The 20,914-nt window shown below is 57.6% G+C and overlaps 1 protein-coding gene across 1 annotated transcript; it reads left to right on the top strand.

Annotated features, from left to right (window-relative positions):
• Positions 1-746: 746 nt before the first annotated feature.
• Positions 747-20,701, top strand: RAC2 (Rac family small GTPase 2). Its single transcript, XM_002831090.5, has 7 exons — positions 747-1,072; positions 3,526-3,597; positions 12,276-12,393; positions 13,201-13,263; positions 13,799-13,958; positions 19,167-19,299; positions 19,932-20,701. Exons 1-6 carry the CDS (start codon positions 1,038-1,040, stop codon positions 19,295-19,297), a joined length of 579 nt encoding a protein of 192 aa, XP_002831136.1. The 5' UTR covers positions 747-1,037; the 3' UTR covers positions 19,298-19,299; positions 19,932-20,701.
• Positions 20,702-20,914: the final 213 nt, after the last annotated feature.

Raw genomic sequence — 20,914 nt, 5'->3', positions numbered from 1 at the left:
GCGAGCTGCAGAACTCAGGTTTTGTCCCTTCAAACAGCAGCTGGAGCCAATAGCTGCAGCTTGGAGAAGAGCTTGGAGTCACCTGAGCCCAGGGCTGGTTTCAGGGTAGGTGGTCAAATGACTTCTCAGATCCTCAGTTTTCACATCAGGGAAATGGGCCACAGTTCTAGCTCCGGGGTGCCTGGTCCCCTCAGAATAGGCTTGGCTCCTGTGGGGCACTGCCCGCCACTTCCCCTCAATGTGCCCTTCTCCATCAGCGGACCCCACCTTCCGTTCCTGCCTCATCGCCCCACATCCTCCCACTCAGGGACTCCCACACAGGCCCTTGCCTGGGGGAGCCTCTGGGTCCTGGCTCAAGCAATCTACCCCCACCTGGAGTTCCCTCTTTAGGGCGCACGTTTCAAGAGCCAGCTCCAATGCTAGCTTAAAGGCCCCCAGCTCTCCCTCTCGGTAACCCTGAGGTCCTCTCTGTAGATTCCCCCGTTGCCTCAATCACTTCCTGTCTCTGTTATGATCCCCCATGATGAAGTCATGCCTCTCTCTCTCCAAAGGGTGTAAACTCCAGGGACCAGCTGTCTCTTGCATCCTGGGATCACCAGCACCTGGTACTGTGCCTGGCACACAGCAGGCACTCATTAAATGCTGTGCTTAGAATTGAGGTGCACTGAATTCTTGGAACCCTCAAGTTCTTGGAGAACAGCCTCTGGGCCTGCCCCGTGGACAGGAAGTGAGCCTCCCAGCACAGAGGGCCCCCAGGTCTCCCGCTGGAGACCCCACACAGGGGGCCTGTGGGGATGGCCAGGGCTCAGCCCAGCACCTGAGCGCCCCTCCCACCAGCTGCTCTGCCAGACCGCATGCTCCGCCCCCTGCAAACGACCGTAGGGGGAGCAGCTTGAGTAAGTTCCCCTTCCGTTTCCTCCTGCCCCACCACTGCTGCTCCTCAGCAGGCGCCTCACCAGCCTCCACACCCCTTGTGCCCGCAGAAACGCGCCTGGCCCTGAGCTGTCACCAGCGACACTCTCCAGGCCCCGGACACGATGCAGGCCATCAAATGTGTGGTGGTGGGAGATGGGTAGGTACATGGCTGGACTTCCTCACAGCCCCCAACTGGGATGCCCTGAGATCCTCCCATCCTGGTGTCCCTGGGGAAGCCCCTGGCCCTGCAGAACTAGGCGTCCCTGGAAGGCAGCTTGGCGGGGTCGCTTCCTTCTTCTCCTAGGGCCCACAGGGAGCACCCGGGGGTGGGCTGAGGAGAGCTTCACCCTCTTCAGCCCCACCCCACCCCGGAAGCCATCTCGGTGGAGGGTGCAGGACTATGGGTGAGAGTGCCCAGGGCTCCTCACCTGCACCCCAAAAGCTGGGGGCAAGTCTGCCACGGAGGCAAGCCTCAGTCTTTACTCTGTCGATGCACGAGGGAAGTGGGAAACCTGAAATTCAGCCTTTGTCCCCAGGCTGACCTGGGCTGTCGTCACTGGCTTGGTGCTGCTGTGCGGCCTTGGGCAAGTCACAGCACCTCTCTGAACCTCAGCTTAGTCATCTGGGAGGAGGCCTATGCCCTGGGGATGCTGTGGGGTTGCTTGAGATAAGCTGAGTGGCTGTCTTGCTTGTAGTATGTGCCTCCTAGCACCCCCTCCACTTTCTCTCCCCTCCCCTCAGCCTGCCGTGTTGGGGAGGATGTGCGGGGGATGTGGGCGAGGAGCAGAAGGGGCAAGCGGACATTGAGAGAGAGGGAAGGAGGAAGCTAAAGGATGGGAGGGTGATTGTGGGGTCGGCAGGGGAGGGGCAGGCTGGGCTGAGACCCTTCTTAGTTGTCAGATCCCAGTGACTTCAGGCTGTCTTGTCCCCTGGGGGCCTCAGTTTCCTCATCTGTAGAATGACAGGTCCAGGCCAGGTGCAGTGGCTCACGCCTGTAGTCCTAGCATTCTGAGAGGCCAAGATGGGAGGATTGCTTGGGGCCAGGAGCTTGAGACCAGCCTAAGCATCATAGCGAGAACCCATGTCTATAAAAAAATTTTTTAAGCCAGGAGCGGTGGCATATGCGCCTGCAGTCCCAGCTACTGGGGAGGCTGAGGTGGGAGAATCGCCTGAGCCCAGGAGTTTGAGGCTGCAGTGAGCTATAATTGTGCCACTGCAGCCAGCCTGGGTGACAGAGCAAGACGCTGTCTCTTAAAAAAACACAAAATAAAAGGACAGGTCCAATTTGTTAATCTGTCATGCCTGCCAGCAGCCACATCTTAGGGTCCAGCCTACAGGCTCACCCTGGAGCATGTTCTAGCTGGAAGGGGGCCTCCTGTCCAGCCTTCCCATTCTACAGAGGAGCAGCCCAAGGCTTTGAGAGACTCAGCTCTCCTGGCCTGGGCCCTGTGGCCCCAACTTTGGCTGTGACCCATCTAGGTGGGGGCGGGCCCATTTGTCCACCAGCCTCAGCTGATTCTGATGCATGGCTCCTTATCTGCCCATGCTTGCCCAGCCCTGTTCACTTCTGCTTTGTATCTGATCGGAGGAGGGGCGGGCGGAAGTCAAGGGTTAACGTTCCAGTCATTCAAAATTACCTCGGTGGCAGGCCCAGGGGAGGGCGATGGTAGAGAGGAGAGGATGAGCTGTCTTCTCTGAGCAGGAAGTGACAAAACCACGCAGGGCAGGGGAAGGCCCGGAGCTGTCCCTTGGCCTCCGGGCTTCGGCTGAGCTACCTGCACCCGCTCCCAGCCTCGCATGCTGAGGGTGGAGGAGGCGCACGTTATCACTTCCTTCCTATGTACCAGCTCTGGGGTTAATCCAGCCTTCTCTATTTATCCTCTCACCAAAGCTAATGGGTCCATTTTACAGGTGGGAAAATGAAAGTTCAGGGAAGCTAAGTAATTTGCCCAAAGCCTCACAGGATTTGAACCCAGACCACTCTGACTCAAACCCTGACCTGGTAACTGCTCTGCTCCATGGGGGAGGTGAGAGGGAAGAGCAGGGTCAGGTCTTCCCTAGCAGCCGTCGGCTGCTGCCGTGCATCAGGCCCTGTGCTCAGTGCTTTGATAGGCCTCGTTGAATTTACTCCTCAGCACACTCCTATGAGGATGGGCTCATCTCTATTTTCTAGATGGAGAAACTGAGGCAGAGGCGGGTTAAGTGACTTGTCCAAGATCATACCACTGGTAGGTGGTACAGCTGGGATTTGAAGCCCAGGTCAGGCGTCGGGGGCCCCTTGGCATTGCCTGGGTCTGCTGGGCACCCTCTGTCCCACATCACTGCCCCTTGGAGAAGCCTGTGGGAAAAGTGGATTGCCAGCTCTGCGCACACCCGTGGATCAGAATCTCTGGGGCTGGACCCCGAAGTCTCCACTTTAACAAACATCCACATGACTTGCAGGCTCTCGGGTGTGGGAACACAGGCATGGGGCATCTCACATGGGGAGACGGAGGCCCAGAGGGCTAGGCTGGGTGGATGCTGAGGTCTTTGCAGAGGACCAGGCAGAAACCTCCCCACATCTCCGGCAGAGCCCATGACTGCCGCCCTCTTGTACTTCCTGTCTTTCAGGGCCGTGGGCAAGACCTGCCTTCTCATCAGCTACACCACCAATGCCTTTCCCGGAGAGTACATCCCCACCGTGTGAGTTCCTGGGGATATACGGGGTGCTGGGAGGAGGGGAGAGACCGTCATCAAGTCGATCCCCCTTTCAGGCACTTCCTGTGGGCCAGACCCCGTGTGGGCACCCACAGCCTCCAGCCCAGTGGAGCTGCCTGACAGTCCAGCTGAGAAGACAGCACTGGCGCTGAGAAGTGCTGGGGGCTCCCAGAACCCGGGGTGGGGTATGGAGGAAGGGGTAGAAGGGAGGAGGGGTGGCTTTTAGGCTGGGCCTCCAAGCAAAGGGACGTGGAGGAGAGGGCTGGCTCGGGCAAGAGCAGGGGCTGGGAGAGGAGCTTCTGCGGAAGCAGGCTGCTGGAGGAAGTGATCCAGAGAGCCTGACTCCAAGGAACAGGGACATCTGGGGACAAGGCATGCTGGGGGGTGGAACAGAGCCGTCTACAGGCCTGGGAGGCCCTGCGCTCTATTGCAGGATGCGGAGGCAGGGCTGTCATCGGACGTGGAGGGAGCGTGTTGGTGTCAGACTCAGGAGGGAAGGATGACTGGGGAGGCACCAGCCCCTCCCTGGCCAGCCCTCAGGGGCCCCCATCACTCCTAGGACATTTCCCCGACTCTCTAGCCTGGCACTCAAGGCTCCTGATGGGCTTCACTCAACCTCCCACCTGGCCTTATTACCCATGACTTTGCCTCACACTCTGCCTCCTCCGGACCCTACTGTTCGCCACAAGCTCCCTGCACATTTCCACCCCAGGGCCTTTGCTCAAGCTGTTCTCTCTCCCCATGGTGCTTTTTCTCCCCACATCCACCTGTCTAAAGCCTCCAGGCGCAGCTCCAGTGCCCCCTCCTCCGGGAAGCCTTTCTGATCTACCACGAAGGGATCTCCACTCCCCAGAGTGACTTTATCTGATTTTTCCCATGACCATGAGCCTGTGGAGGGCAGGGAGCCATGGCCAGCTCTTTGTGGGTCTCCCATTATCTCAGCACAGTGTCTTCTACATGGTATAATACATGCATTACCTCACACACAACACATGTGTTTTGAGTTGACCTGACTTGAACATCGTGGGAAAGACCATAGGAAGATCGATCATAGTCACCATCTAGCAAAGGCCTGCCATGTGCCAGCCCCTGCGCAAGATGTCACACACGTGTGATCTTGTTTGATCCCCCTGGGAGATGGCTATTAGCATGCACAGGACACCCATGGGGAAGCTGAGCATCACAGCCACTAAGAGGCTTGCCTCCCAGGCTTACACGGTCCTGTCCAGCTTCAGAGCCAAGGTCCATGTAGACCCTTGCTGGGGCCCTCATTTTTTGATCTTAATGAACCCCCCTTCAGGAGCAGGGATCAGGTTCTCCTAGGAAGAGGGGGGCAGGCAGAAGGGAGAAGAGAGCCTGGAGCCGAGATGCTTCCAACCCACCCCAGAGGATTCCTCACTACCCAACCCCCAACCCCAGACTTGGGTGGGCTGGGCTCTCTCTGCTGCTATCTCTCCTCGGGACACTCTGCTCAGCTGCCTCAGATGTCCTGGTCCAGGCTAGAGGAAGGCAGGCAGCCAGGAGAGGGCAGGGAAACCCTAGCAGAGAGCCTAGAAAGCCACTTTTGCCCCAGCTTGGTCCTGATGCTGGTGAGTGCCCCTCTCTGGTCCTGTCCTTATATATAAAATGGGAACAAGGATTCCTGCCCACTCGCCATCAACCATCAAACGTTTATCAGGTGCCTCTAAGTGCCAAGGGAGGGCTGGCTGCAAACCTGAGCAGGGAGGCAGAATTAGGTGAGGCGGCTCCTGCTCAAGGCCATGGTCACCAGCAGTGTGTTGTCACTGCCTCTGTCCCTGGGTCTCTCGATGCTGGCTTGAGACCTTGTCCCGCCTTTGTGCATCCTGGCTGGGTTGAAGGACCCACTTGCTGAAGGACCTTGGACCAATCACTTCCCCTCTCTGAGCCTCAATTTCCTTTTCTATAAGAGGTAGAGACTTGGAAGTCCCAAGCTCCTTCCCCAGGCACCTCCCTTGTGCATTGAGATGGATGGCTGAGGCTGCTGAGGCCAGGTTATGGCCAGGTGCTCTCAGCATCCTGGAGGCCCCTGATCCCTGGTGACCCCTAGTGGACTTTGTTGTCCTGGACAACATCACAGAAGCTAGAGGAATGGACCCGACCAGATCTACCTTCCCAAGACTCTCTGAAGGATTGGGTGAAGGTATCCCAGTAGGGCCAGCTCCATGCGTGTGGCCACCTATCCAATTGCACAGGGCCCCAAGCTCAGAAGGGTCCTGTACCTTGTTTAATACTCTGATGTCTACATCTTGAAATTCTTAATCATTTTTGAACATGGGCCCTGTACTTCCGTTTTGCACTGGGTCTTGCAAGTTCTATGGTGAATCCTGCCTCACACCCTCATATGGCTTCAGGCACAAAGTTTCTCAGCCCCAGACGAGACCCCAGAGCGGGATCCTGCTACTGCCAATGCCTGTGCCTCTGTGAAGGGAGGGTAAAATAGTCACACTGGGCCCTTGACATTGGAGGGGAAGAGGGAGAGAGGGTGGGTTGGGAAAAACAGGCAGCCCCAAATCTCTGGCACCTGAGATTAAGGTGGAGAGAGCTTCTGGGCTGGGGATGGTAGGTTTGCTGGGGGTTGGGGAGGCCCGTGCTGCAGACACAAGATCAGATAAGCCTGAGAGCTGGCTCGCCTGCTGCCAGCCATGAGGGGTTAACAGCAAAGGGATGGATCTGAACCTTCAGAACAGACACCTTCCTGAGCAGCCAATCAGTTGCCAGGACTCGTGGGGCTGCACTGTGATTGGCTCTTGCCGCCTGCTCTGTTGTATAGACCCTATATTGGAGCCGGCAGGGCCCTATGAGTTATTTGCATCAAATCCCCCATTTCGCAGATGGGGAGCCTGAGCCTGCTCTGTGGATGGCCCCATGCTAGGTGTTGGGGATATAGAAACACGGCAGGAAGACAGTGCCCTTGGGTGCCTGTGACATAGAGGGGCTCCCCCTTACACCTCACCTCGTTAGAACCAAGCTCGACGGAAGCCCTTGTGAGCTTTTAAAACTGAAAGTTAGGCTGGGCACCGTGGCTCATGCCTGTAATCCCAGCACTTTGGGAGGCTGAGGCAGGCAGATCGCTTGAGCCCAGGAGTTCGAGACCAGCCTGGGCAACATGGAGCAGAAACCCTATCTCTACAAAAAATACAAAAATTAACCGGGCTTGGTGGTGCATGCCTCTAGTCCCAGCTACTCAGGATGCTGAGGTAGGAGGATTGCTTGAACCTAGGAGGGTACGGCTGCATTGAGCTATGATTGTGCTACTGCACTCCAGCCTGGGCAACAAAGTGAGACCCTGTCTCAAAAAATAAAATAAAATAAAAAAGAGCCCCCCCAAAAAAACAACTGAAAGTTATCCTGGCCTAAATGTCTCCTGTGGCTCCCTTCACACTTAAAACTCATCTTGATGTTCAAACCGTGAACAACAGCCCCCTCTCCCCAGCCTCACCACACCCCTTACCCACTTCACTCCAAGTACATAGACTGCCTTGATGATCTCAGGCTCCCCCCAACCTCTTCACTCCCCTTTATGACGCCCAGAACCCTCCCTGCTTCCCGTCATTCAGTTCCCTGCTTAGACATCGCCTCCTTGACCCCCTGTCTAAAGCAGCCCCCCGCCTCCACTCTGCCCTCTCCATCTCTCCATCCCACCACCCTGCTTGGTTGTCTTCATAGGCCCCCCACAACCCGACTTCATCTTGTTGCTCGTTTGCTGCCACTCCTCCTCTTGGATGGAAGCTCCCTGAGGACAGGGCCCTTATCTGCCTCGCTCCCTGCCATCATGCCAGTTTCTAGAACAGAGCTGAGCCCATTCCTGTTGCTCCGTCATGGCTGGCCCCCCGCTGGGGGAGGCAGGCAGGGCTCAGCTCTGCATGGAAGGATGTGTGTTGCTAATTGAGGTTGAATCATTTGGCACTTAATTTTCACTTTCATTTGAAATCCTCTCTTCGGTAAACTGGTGAATCCAGCCTGGGATTCTGGTGGACAGGATGGCATCAGCCTCCCTAGCTGTGTGTGCCAGTCCCCACCAGGTTCTCCTGCCTGTCCTCTCGGCTGCCCCATCCCTGTTCCTGCCGCTGTGTGTGTGGGTCCCTCATGATGCCCAATGGCTCAAGCCTCTGCCTTAGCTCAGGCACCCCTTCTGTTGGGTATTCTGTTCCCTCCTGCTCCACCTCTCCCTGCCCCGTGACACCTCCAGCTGCCTTCATCTTTCAACCAATAGCACGGTAACGGCCTCCTCTCCTGGCTGATGTGCCAGTTTCCCCCTCTGTTCCCCTCTGGCCCCTCCCTAAGACTTCTCCAAGAGGGGCCCTCCCTCCCTCCCTCCCTCCCTCCCTCCCTCCCTCCCTTCCTCCCTTCCTCCCTCCCTCCCTCCCTCCCTCCCTCCCTTCCTGACAGAGTCTCGCTGTGTCACCAGGCTAGAGTGCAGTGGTGTGATCTCGGCTCACTGCAACCTCTGCCTTCCGGGTTCAAGCGATTCCGCTGCCTCAGCCTCCCAAGTAGCTGGGACTACAGGCATGCACCACCACACCCAGCTAATTTTTGTAGTTTTAGTAGAGATGGGGTTTCACCATGTTGGCCAGGATGGTCTCGATCTCTTGACCTAGGGATCCACCTGCCCCAGCCTCCCAAAGTGCTGGGGTTACAGGTGTGAGCCGCTGTGCCCAGCTGGGACCTTTTCTAAATGCAAATCTGATCTCATCACCTCTGCCTGGTTTGGCCCCTTGGTGGTTCCCCGTTGCCCTGAGAACCAAGACCTGACTGGTCCATGCCCCTCTGACATCAATCCTTTCTCACCCCCAAGTCACTAGCCATGCGTGCTCTGTGGTCTCTGGGTTCCTTGAATGCACCATCCTTCCTCCCTGGGGGTGGGCTTCGGTGGTGGTCAGGTGATACCTGGGTGCTGGGGCCCCTTCCACCTGCATCATTCCCCTCCTCCACTCCATTTTAGGGCCAGGCCTCAGAGTTCTGCAGGCTCTAGATGAAAACATGGTCTCTGCTGTCTCCAACTCCATTTCCAGCCATGAAATAGCAGCGATGCTTACCATGTGGGCCTTTCTGAATTGGGTAACAGGATCTAACCTTGCTCTGCCACCCACTGGCTGGGAGATCTTGGGCAAGTCCCTTCCTCTCTGTGAGCCTCAATTTCTTCATCCGGAAAATGGGGTGAGGGTTGACCATGGTGGTCTGTGCAGAAGGTTACTCCCTGGTCCTGGCTGCCTGTGGGTCTCTTAAGTAAGGGGGACCCTCAGGGGTGTCACACCATTGACACATTCCTGCACCTGTCCCTCTGGTCCTCTGGGGAGGGGCCCTGTGGCAGGGGCATTTGGGGACATGGAAAATGAGACTGCTCAGCTTCTCAGCATCTCCCAGTGGGGTGGCTTGAACATCCTCTGTTTTTTTGGATTCTCCTAATGGCTCCAAGAAATAGGTATTTTCCCCTCTACATTAAAGAGATTGAGGCTCAGAGAAGTTAGGACACTCACCCACGGTCACACAGCCAGGATGTCCTGGCTTCACAAGGAACTCTTTGTTCCCCCCAATAAGAAAGGTCCTTGACCTCTTCAGGCCTCAGTTTCCTCATCTGTCTAATGGGGGTAACTTAAGATCCTTTTGTCTTGGATCACATGAGACTTCAAGACCTAACATGCAAAGACCCTCAGCCCCCTGCCTGGCCTCAGAGAAGGTGGCTGCTGCTTCTCAAGGTCCCAGCTCTTTCCCCTCATCGTGGCCCTGAGATTCCAGGGATGACCCAGAGGAGACAGGTGCCGTTGGTGTGAGGAATCTTGGGGGACTTCTTGGCACTAGCACTGTGGCTGGACATTAGAGGAGAGAGTGTCCAAGCATTTCCCAAAGGTGTGTTTCTGGTCAAAACCGGAAAAACAACACAGGCGCTGCTTTTCCCATCATGCCCCACTGTGTCTCCCTGGACAGCGCCTTCTTCCTGAAATCCCACAGCAGTGTAGGTGGTACCCAGAGTAGGCGCATGCCAGCCCCTGCTGTGCACCAGACCCCAGGCCGGCCCCAGGGTGCAGTGACAAAAAAGTCAGGCTTAGTGCCTGCCACCTGGGATGCTGAGTTCCCCAAGGAGTGCTGGTTTAGGCGGGGTGGTAGCCCCGACATGGCTGGAGGTCAGGAAAGGCTTCTTGGAGGAGGCGACGTTGAGCAGGGGCTGGAGGGATGAGTAAAAGTCAGCCAGCCTGGCAGTGGGGAGGAAGAGAAGGGAGAGATGAAGGAGAGTGGGAAGTCAGGGGCCACTGTTTGCAGGCACTTTCCAGACAGGCGGGAACAGGGCCGTTTGAGGAACTGAGAGGTAACCAGAAATTCTGTCCAGGGCTGGACAGGCAAAGTGTATTAAAAAGTCTGGGCTGCCCACTTTTTGGGGGTGTGGGGGACTCCTCTCAGGAGAGGTGCTTTTGTGTTACTCTGAAGTGTTAGCGCTTCTGCAGCCTAACATTGAGTAGCGTTCTCTGAGGACTTCCTGGAGGAGGTGGTTTAATTCCCTTCCACCTGCATTCACTGGGTGACAGGCCTGAGACTGTGGAGAATAAGCAGGCGTCGGCCTGGCCCACACAGAACCCACAGCCCTTGGAGGGGTGGAGACTCACCAAGTGCCTGCTCGTGGTCAAGGCAAAGGAGTCACCCGAGAGAGGGAACCGTGAGCTCTTTACAGGTGGAGGACGACGAAGCTTCGCCAGATAGAAGGACTTGCCTGGGCAGGGTTTTGAAGCATGAATAGAAGGCGGGGGTGAAACGGGGGTGGAAGTGTATTCCAGAGGGAGATACAGACAGGAGCAAAGGCTTGGAGGGGTGGGCAGCCTGGAGGATGTGGGGGCCAGAGGCCAGGTTGGTGATATGGACAGCTAAGGTGGGAAGGACATTCTGGGCAGGGGCTTCGTGTGGACCAGCACAGGGAGGTGGGCAGTGTGAGCCTTTCCCGGGAAACGGCTTGGCTGGTGTGCGAGGGGAGGAATAGGAGGAGAAGTCAGAGGAGCCGGAGGTCTCAGTGGACCAGGTCAGGGCCTGTGTGGGTGACCACAGCGGGAAAAGTGACAGTGATTCCCTAGCCCTCAGGGGCAGGTGGTGAGGGCATTCCCGGAGGCACAGCTGTGGCCTGGGGCAGTGAGCACTGGTCGTGACCACTGGTTTCTGGTTTCTTGCCTAGTTTGGTCACTCACTGGCTGTGTGGCCTTGGGCAAGTCACTGCATCTCTCTGAGCCAAGTTTTCTCTTCCACAACGTGGGTAGCCAGCACCTTCCTTGCGGGGATGTGTGTAGTGAGAACTGGCTTGCAAAACCTCCCCCACGCCGAGCTTGGAGCCCTGGGATGGCCCTCCCAGCATTCTTTGGGCTTCCCTGTGTCTGATGTTTGTCAGGCCCCTCACCCTGTGTCTGGCCTCCTGCCAGCTGTGGGGGCAGGATCAAGCTTGTACTCCTTGGTGGCCCCAGTGCTGGCTGTGCACCCGATGCGTAGTAGGTACCCAGCAAATGCATCTGGAGGCTCGTTCAATGGCCCTGCAGGGCTCTCTGGGTCTGGCGGGAGACGTTGGGAGTCAAGGTTGGTGCCCTATGCTATCTCCTCGGCAGTACGTGTCTTTCTACCGTTTGCCGTGGCCCTTCCCATGGTCCGTGACTAACAGCTTTCACGCACACTCTGGGGTGGGCTGAAAGGCCCCAGAAGCAGCCCTCTTTCCCTGAAAGATGGGAGATGAATGACAGCACCCTAGCTTCCTGCCTTCTCTGGGAATGCCCTGAGCACAGTCCGTTCTGTCTCCCAGGCAGCCCCAGCAGGACTGAGCAGCAGCGGTCCACCGCCATGGCAGCTCAACCACCTGCCCTGTGTCAGCTGCTGTCCCTTCCTTTATTCCTCCCCACTCCCCCTTCTGCAGCATCCTGGGGTCACTTCCCGAATAAACCCCTCGCATCACCTCCTTGTCTCAGAGTTTGCTTATGGGAGCACCCAGCCTGAGACAGGATGAACATTCATTCAACAAATATTGAGGCTGGGCGCGGTGGCTCACGCCTGCAATCCTGACACTTTGAGAGCCCGAGGCAGGCGGATCACTTAAGTTCAGGAGTTCAAGACCAGCCTGGTCAACATGGTGAAACGCTGTTTCTACTAAAAATACAAAAATTAGCTGGGCATGGTGGTGCATGTCTGTAATCCCAGCTACTCAGGAGGCTGAGGCAGGAGAATCACTCGAACCCAGGGGGCAGAGTTTGCAGTGGGGCGAGATGGTGCCACTGCACTCCAGCCTGGGTGACAGAGCGTGATTCCATTTCAAAAAACAAACAAAAAAAAACAAAAAACAAACATTGAGTGGCAGCATAGGGAGAGAGGTAAGTTTATTCTCATCAAGACTGGGAGGAAAAGTTACACAGCCTCAATTACCTTTCCAAAGGACAGGTACGGGTAGGAAAAGGATTAAGAGATAATCTTTTTTCTTCTTGTTAACTTGTATTACATTTTTAAAAAATATAATGAATCAGTAATGAAACAAATAAACCCAATTGCAAATGTTGTGTGACTTTGGGCCAGTCGCAGACTGTCTCTGGGTCTCAGACTTCGAGGAATGACACGGAGCTGGATCACAATCCCCAGGTTCTGGGGTTTGAGATTGACCTTACCTCTGCCTTGCCTGCTCCCCACAGGTTTGACAACTATTCAGCCAACGTGATGGTGGACAGCAAGCCAGTGAACCTGGGGCTGTGGGACACTGCTGGGCAGGAGGACTACGACCGTCTCCGGCCGCTCTCCTACCCACAGACGGTGTGCTACTCCCACCCGCCTTGCAGTCCTGACCTTTGCTGTTTCCGTTCCCTCTGCTTGGGATGCCCTTCCAGCCAGCTCAGCCTGGGAAACCCTCCCTCTCCTCTTAAGGCCCAGCTCAGGGAGTCTGCCTGCCTTGCATGTCCCAGGCAGAGAAGGGCTTCCTCCCGCACTCCCCCAGCCCTGCATTGGTCCTCGGTCCTCAATGTGCCTGTCTTCCCACCCCATTGCCTCCTGGGCTCTGGCACCCCCTGTTTCCAGTGGTGGGGCAGGTGCACTCTGCACAGGGCCCCAGGAGGCAGCCCAGGATGGTGAGCCCTGGGAGTGCTGGGGGAGGGGGGAGGTGGAGGATGCCTGCAGGTGGCTGCTGGGTCCTCACCCTTCCTCCAGGGTATGCAGGGAAGCGGCTAAGGCCGGTAATCAGATGGTGGATAGTATATGGATTGGAGTTTGGACCCTGGAATCCCAGATCCCCCCCTCTCCAGAGTGCACGTTGGCAAACTCTTTAACCTCTGGAAGCCTCACTATCCCCGTCTGAGGAATGGGGCTAGCAGCAGTGCTTGCTGCAGAGTGACATGTGAGGATAACCACTTCGCAGAGGCCCTGGCCTTTAGTGAGCGTCCTAACAAACAGCAGCCTCGTGGTGGAGGCGAGAAGGGTATCTCTGCTCTGCCCAGATCCTAAGTCCCCAATGTCCCCTGGGCGGCTCCACCCTCAGGGAGCCCCAAGCTCCACCTCTCGGTGGCTGCCATGGTGGGATACCTCTGGGCCCTCCTCACTAGCAACCCTCGCCTGCTCTGTCCCCAGGATGTCTTCCTCATCTGCTTCTCCCTCGTCAGCCCAGCCTCTTATGAGAACGTCCGCGCCAAGGTGAGCTGGACAGGGTGGGCCTTGGGGGCTCTGGGGCAGGTAACCCTGAGGGACAGAGGGAGGAACTGGTGACTCTAGGCTGGTCCCTGGAGCAGCAGAGGTTGCATACAGAGATGGTCCCCAGTGCCAACCAGGGCTGGCAGGGGGACTGAGGGGGTAAGATTCAGAGGATCTGGGGTGGGGGGGTGCTGCGATAGTTAGCTATACCCCCACTTTCCATGGCTGTGTCCTCCTCTTCCCCACACAACCTCATGTCCGCCTCCGATTGTCACATAACCTCATGTTTGCTTCTTATCTGCACAAAACCTTGCCTTCTCCTTTCCTACAATCATGCGCCCCCTCCTTCCTGTACAACCTCGTGGCCGCCCCTCCCCGTGCCACCTCACGTCTCTCCTCACCCTCATGCCCACCTCTGATCTTCTGGCAACTTGGTGCCTCTCCTCTCCCTACACCCTCACACTCTCTCTGATCCCCGCACAGCCTCGCGCCCCCTCTTGACCCATACAACCTTGTGTCTCCCCACCCACCTGCCCAGTGGTTCCCGGAAGTGCGGCACCACTGCCCCAGCACACCCATCATCCTGGTGGGCACCAAGCTGGACCTGCGGGACGACAAGGACACCATCGAGAAACTGAAGGAGAAGAAGCTGGCTCCCATCACCTACCCGCAGGGCCTGGCACTGGCCAAGGAGATTGGTACAGGCCTCGGGCTCAGAGGGGGGATCTAGCTGCAGGGGAGGCCCTGACTTGGCCTCGTGGTGTGATTGTAAACATGGGCTGCAGGGCCAGGCTATGCAGTTCGAACTTAGCTGTGCTGTGCACTTGCTGAGTGACCTTGGGCGAGTCACGTGGCCTCTCTCTGCCTGTGTTTCCTTATCAGAAAAGCATGGGATAGTGATAGCTCCTGCCTCCTGGGGTGGTTGAGGGAATTCAGTGAGTTATTCCAGGTGGAGCTCCCAGGGCAGCACCTGTGTGTGAGAAGCACTCTGTGTTAGTAGTAGTCGTCCTAGTAGTATTAGTAATATCTATTAATAGATATTGAAAATAAGGAGGTGTGCTTTGAGCAAACAGAAGCAGAGATTGAGTGGGGGTGCTGTGGTTGCTTGGAGGACAAGTGGCAAGTTAAACTTGGGTGTTCTGGGAAGGCTTCCTGGAGGAGGTGGCCCGGCATTAGATCTGAAGGGTGACACATTTCCTTCCACCACCTTCTCTCCTCCCTTTCCCCACTCCCTTTGGTTTCCCAGCTCGACCCCTCTTTGCCTCCAAATCACTGGGCTGGAGAAATATAGTAACTTCTCAAGGTCACCCAGCTAGTAGGTGGCCCAGCCCGATTTGAAGGAAGGACAGCAAATTGTTGGCTCACTGCTCGGGGGTGCTTCTTCATAGTGGCTCAGGGCTGTCTGCATCAGGGAGGTGATGACCATGGGTCTGGCTTCATGCATGGTACCCAGGCCTGCTGGCTCTGTTCCTGTCCCTGTCCCTGGTAGGTCCCAATGTGTCTGTAGCTCAGGGATCCTTGCCCGAAAGCCCAAAACCACCAGCTGGGTTTGGTCATACTAGCTGTGCCCTCTGCCTCACCACAGGACTCTGCAGGCCCAGGGTTTGGCCCCCGAATTGAATCCACTAGACCTCCTCCCGCCCCACCGCCCCAGCCCCGCCACTCCTCCCCCTGCCGGAACTGGGAGGGCCCTGGGGACTCACATCTCTTCACAGGAAGGGAAACCGCAGCCACCACCTCCCTCCTCCTGTGACTAGCGTGGTGACACTGCCATCTTCCCCAGGGGCCTCAGACTATGGCTCACACCCTGGCTCCCTTCCCCTGTCCTAGGGCCACAGCTCCCCAGCCTGCTAGTCTTTCCTTTTAAATATCAGAGATTCATCCCTGCCTTCTCTTTCTGACCAACCAGCACCTCTCCAACCCCTGCCCCTGGACTCCTTCTATTCAGGGTGCAGCTCTCCAGCCTGTGGCCTGGCTGTCACTGACCCCTCCCTTGTAAAGCACTTGCTTTGGGATCATGTGGAGGGCGCTGGAGGCCTGGATTCTGGTCCTGGCTCCGACACTGATTGGCTGTGTGACCTTGGGTTAGTGGCTGCCCCTCTCTGGGCCTCAGTCTCCCTGTCCACATAAGCTGACCTGGACAATCCCCAAAGGCCCTCTCTCCTCTATAAGGTGGTGACTCAGAGCTCTTGCCTTGGCCTCTAGCCAGTCTTTCCTGGCTGACCCTGCATGGAGCTGGGGCAGGGGCAGTGATTTTAACTGTGCCTCAGACCAGCTTAGGCCTAGGGGGAGTCCTGGAGGGACTGGCAGGGCTAGTGAGGGAGGCAGCAACTGCCTCTGGCCACCTGGGCTCCTCAGCCCTGGGATGACAAGATTTGGGGCAGCCCTGAGCCCAGCTGATAATCACAGCTCATGTGGACTGAGCACTTCCTGGGAGCCACTTCATTCTCACAGCAGCTGTGACGAAGGGCTCTTGTCACCTCCACTTTACAGAGAGGAAACAGGCTCGGGGGGACATGTTGCTGGCTTAAGGCCACCCACCCAGGACATAGCCGAGCCCAGATTCCAACAGGGGTGGACTGGCTCCCTAAGCCACAAAGCTGAGGGCCATCTGTCCTTCCTGCACCCCCACTGCCCCCACCGCCCCCTCACCCTCCTCGCCCTGTCTGTGGCTCCCCTGCCCCTGCCTCAGCTTGATGAGCCATCGCATGGCAATGAGTCCTAGACAGATGGGAGACTGAGGCCCGGAGAGGGGGAACTGACTAAAGTCCTAGAGCAGTGAGAAGCAGAGCCAAAGTGAGCCCTGGCCCCCCAGCTCAGGACCCTTGTCCTGGGTGAGTGGGTGGCCAGGTGCCTGGGAAAAGGCAGTTGGTGGATGTGGGGGAAGTGGACGCAGATGTGGTCCCTTATAAGGAGACAGTGGCCAAGTGCCCAGTGACACCTCCTCAACACAGGGGGCTGTGGTGACCAGACTCCGGGCTGAGCTCAGGGCACCCTGCTCTTGCCAGCCAAGCCCCATGACAACCACTGCCCATGATCCTTGGTGGGCGTATATGCCTCCAGGTAGAGGGGAGACACCCAGCATGTGACTCAGAGCGAGTGACGTCCTCTCTGAGCCTCAGGTTCCTCGTCCCTGCCCCACCCTTCCTTTCTCCCCAGCGCCTGGCCTCAGTGGGCTCCCCTGTTCCAGGGGAGTTCCTGCCATTCTGACTTCTCTGCCCAGCTCTGTGCCTTCGGGCTGTGGTTTCCCCACTTTGGGCCTGTTTCCTGGTCTGTGAAGTGGGAACTCACCCCAGTGTTGTTGGAAGCACCCAGCTCAGTTCCTGGCACAGAGTAGGTGGTGACCAGCATCCATCCCCTTCCATCCTGCCACAGAGAAGCAAGCGGGCTTTGGTGGAGGGCCCAGAGTTCCCCTCCCCTCCCTTTTCCTTTCTCTTGGTTCTGACATCGGCCCCCAGGCCTGCATAGTATCTCGGCAGAAGGGGTTTTGTGGTTTTTCACTTTAGGGAAACTGTGCAGCTTGAAATGGACATGGGAAGTCACACGGGTTCTTTGCAGAATGTCATGGAACACCATCCCTGGGGGTGGGAACTAGGCCTGCCTTTCTCCTCATCTGTGCCCCGGGCTCCAGCCCCGAGGGGTCTTCATGTGGGAGAAGGCTGGGCCTCCCATGGGAGGACAGAGGAGCTCTCCAAAGCCACTCCTCCCAGAAGGCCCCCAGTTGTGCCCAGGTTGAGGGAATACGTCCAGCGTGTGAGTTTGGGTGAGTCACATGCTCTCCACGAGCCTCAGTTTCCTTGTCTGTAAGACAGGGATGGTGCTAAGGAAGGGGCTGATGATGTTTGGAAGTTCCTGGGGAGGGGGCCATGAGGGCTTCAGGCCTCCTGGGGATTATTTGCAACCCCGGGAGAATCCTGGAGGGATGGGCAAGGCAATTTTCTAGAAGGTGAGGCTCCCAGAGATTTGGTCACTGATGCTTGAGCCCTTTCCTTCCCAGAAAAGCATCAAAATTCCTGCTTTCCTTCCGTGGATTAAGGGCTATGTGTCCAAGAAAGACACAGACCTGCCCTGTAGGCCTTAGTCTCTCACTGAGTTCAAGCTCGCTATTTCAGACATGAGGAAACTGAGGCACAGTGACATTAAACTCCTTGCTCCTGGTGACACAGCCTCCAGGTGACCCCACTGGGACTGGAACCTGGATGGCGGCCCCCAGAGCCTGGTGTTCAGTTGTATGGCTTGGGAGGGGTGTATGGCTTGGGAGGGGGTGTATGGCGTGGAGGGTTGTATGGCGTGGGAGGGGGTGCATGGCATGGAGGGGTGTATGGCGTGGGAGGCATGGGAAGGGGTGTATGGCGTGGGAGGGGTGTATAGCGTGGGAGGGGTGTATGGCGTGGGAAGGGGTGTATGGCGTGGGAGTGTTGTATGGCATGGGAGGGGTGTATGGCTTGGGAGGGGGTGTATGGCGTGGAGGGTTGTATGGCGTGGGAGGCATGGGAAGGGGTGTATGGCGTGGGACGGTGTATGGCATGGGAGGGGTGTATGGCGTGGGAGTGGTGTATGGCGTGGGAGGGGTGTATGGCGTGGGAGGGGTGTATGGCGTGGGAGGGGTGTATGGCGTGGGAGGGGTGTATGGCGTGGGAGGGGGGTGTATGGCGTGGGAGGGGGGTGTATGGCGTGGGAGGGGGGTGTATGGCGTGGGAGGGGGGTGTATGGCGTGGGAGGGGTGTATGGCGTGGGAGGGGGGTGTATGGCGTGGGAGGGGGGTGTATGGCGTAGGAGGGGTGTATGGCGTGGGAGGGGTGTATGGCGTGGGAGGGGTGTATGGCGTGGGAGGGGGGTGTATGGCGTGGGGGGGTGTATGGCGTGGGAGTGGTGTATGGCGTGGGAGGGGTGTATGGCGTGGGAGGGGTGTATGGCGTGGGAGGGGGGTGTATGGCGTGGGACGGTGTATGGCGTGGGAGGGGTGTATGGCGTGGGAGGGGTGTATGGCATGGGAGGGGTGTATGGCGTGGGAGGGGTGTATGGCGTGGGAGGGGGGTGTATGGCGTGGGACGGTGTATGGCGTGGGAGGGGTGTATGGCGTGGGAGGGGTGTATGGCGTGGGAGGGGGGTGTATGGCGTGGGAGGGGGGTGTATGGCGTGGGACGGTGTATGGCGTGGGAGGGGTGTATGGCGTGGGAGGGGTGTATGGCGTGGGAGGGGTGTATGGCGTGGGAGGGGTGTATGGCGTGGGAGGGTTGTATGGCGTGGGAGGGTTGTATGGCGTGGGAGGGGTGTATGGCGTGGGAGGGGTGTATGGCGTGGGAGGGGGGTGTATGGCGTGGGAGGGGTGTATGGCGTGGGAGGGGGGTGTATGGCGTGGGAGGGGTGTATGGCGTGGGAGGGGTGTATGGCGTGGGAGGGGGGTGTATGGCGTGGGAAGGGGGGTGTATGGCGTGGGAGGGGTGTATGGCGTGGGAGGGGGGTGTATGGCGTGGGAGGGGGGTGTATGGCGTGGGAGGGGGGTGTATGGCGTGGGAGGGGTGTATGGCGTGGGAGGGGTGTATGGCGTGGGAAGGGGTGTATGGCGTGGGACGGTGTATGGCGTGGGAGGGGTGTATGGCTTGGGAGGGGTGTATGGCGTGGGAGGGGGGTGTAAGGCGTGGGACGGTGTATGGCGTGGGAGGGGTGTATGGCGTGGGACGGTGTATGGCGTGGGAGAGGTGTATGGCGTGGGAGGGGTATATGGCGTGGGACGGTGTATGGCGTGGGAGGGGTGTATGGCGTGGGAGGGGTGTATGGCGTGGGAGGGGTGTATGGCGTGGGAGGGGTGTATGGCATGGGAGGGGTTGTATGGCGTAGGAGGTGTATTGGCCCAGAGTCCCCCCAACTTAGGCCTTGGCTCTCCTGTCCATCTCCCCAACCAGACTCGGTGAAATACCTGGAGTGCTCAGCCCTCACCCAGAGAGGCCTGAAAACTGTGTTCGACGAGGCCATCCGGGCCGTGCTGTGCCCTCAGCCCACGCGGCAGCAGAAGCGCACCTGCAGCCTCCTCTAGGGGTAAGAGTCTGCCACTCTAGTGCCCAACTCCCATACACAGCAGGCCCTGGCTGAGCAGTGGCCTTTGGTTCACTGTGAGTGGCATTTAGGCCAGGACAGAAAGAAGGTGGGTATGGAGGTAGCCTCAGTTTCCCCAGCCTACTTGTCATCTGCCTGGGCCAGTCTCACTCTCTGGAGCTCATCTTCCAGAGGCAAGGCCCAAGGTATGAATGAATGCCTGGTAACCCCCCACCCCCGGGCCAGGGAGTGGGTGTCATGGAGCCCCCACTCTGCCCATTCCTGCAGGAGGTGATGGAAAAGGCGCCTTGGTCCCTGGCCCTAGGAGAGCTCAGTCGAGCCAGGGAGATCCTGCACCCACATATGTGGGTGGAGGTGGGAGAGCCTGAGCTATGAGACCCAAGGGGCAGATGGTGGGGTCAGTGAGTTGGAGGCAGCCCACAAGGCCTCCTGGAGGTGTGGGACCAGAAGGACAGAGAGGACTGGTGAGGTGGGGAGAGCAGCATTGGCAGTCCTGGTGGGAGTCAAACCTTGAGCAAAGGCCTGGAGGTGGGAATGAGCTGTGAGCCAGGAAGGTGAGAGCTGTGGATTCTGCATGTCCCCAAATTCTCTTTTCCTGCTTATCTTCCTTCCAGGTTGCACCCCAGCACTCCCACCTAGATGGGTCTGATCCTCCAGGATCCCCATCCAAAGCCTGATGGCACCCCGGCTGGCCATGCTGTCCCCTCCCTGTGGCGTTTCTTAGCAGATGGCTGCAGAGCTTCGTTGATGGTCTTTTCTGTACTGGAGGCCTCCTGAGGCCAGAAAGGTGCAAGTTTGCAGGTGCTGCATCCCAAGCCCCTCATGCCCCTGCCTTCCTGAGGGCCAGAGGGGAGCCCCAGGACCCATTAAGCCACCCCCGTGTTCCTGCCGTCAGTGCCAGCTGCCACATATGGAAGCATCTCCCCGTTCACTCCAGTCCCACCCCACGCCTGACTCCCCTCTGGAAACTGCAGGCCAGATGGTTGCTGCGACAACTTGTGTACCTTCAGGGATGGGGCTCTTACTCCCTCCTGAGGCCAGCTGCTCTAATATCGATGGTCCTGCTAGCCAGAGAGTTCCTCTACCCAGCAAAAATGAGTGTCTCAGAAGTGTGCTCCTCTGGCCTCAGTTCTCCTCTTTTGGGACAACATAAAACAAATTTAATTTTCTACGCCTCTGGGGATATCTGCTCAGCCAATGGAAAATCTGGGTTCAATCGGCCCCTACTATTTCTTAAGACTTTCTGCTCCACTCACAGGATCCTGAGCTGCACTTGCCTGTGACAGTCTTCAAACTTTTAAACCTTGCCAGTCAGGACTTTTGCTATTGCAAATAGAAAACCCAACTCAACCTGCTTAAGCAGAAAATAAATTTATTGATTCAAGTTTGGAGATATCGTGATTTCAGGTGCAGCTTGATCAAGGGATTCAAATGATGTCGTCAAGGTTTGTTTAGCTCTGGGCTCTGCCTTCTGCTGGCTGGTTCATTCTCAGGCAGGCGACTTAGGGCTTCATCCTCCCAAGTTCAAGTTCAGGGTTTCCTCCTTCCAAGTTCAAGTTCAGGGCGTCATCCTTTCAAGTTCAAGTTCAGCCAAAAA

Source organism: Pongo abelii, chromosome 23 (genome assembly GCF_028885655.2).
Source record: "Pongo abelii isolate AG06213 chromosome 23, NHGRI_mPonAbe1-v2.0_pri, whole genome shotgun sequence".
NCBI classification, from domain to species: Eukaryota; Metazoa; Chordata; class Mammalia; order Primates; family Hominidae; genus Pongo; species Pongo abelii.
The sequence above is the reverse complement of the archived record's forward strand: the minus strand, read 5'-3'. Positions and strand labels throughout refer to the sequence as shown.

Coding starts and splice junctions, on each gene's coding strand:
- RAC2 (XM_002831090.5), top strand. CDS start 1,038: ATGCAGGCCATCAAATGTGTGGTGGTGGGAGATGG. Junction 1,073..3,525: donor TGTGTGGTGGTGGGAGATGG/GTAGGTACATGG, acceptor CCTGTCTTTCAG/GGCCGTGGGCAAGACCTGCC. Junction 3,598..12,275: donor GGAGAGTACATCCCCACCGT/GTGAGTTCCTGG, acceptor TGCTCCCCACAG/GTTTGACAACTATTCAGCCA.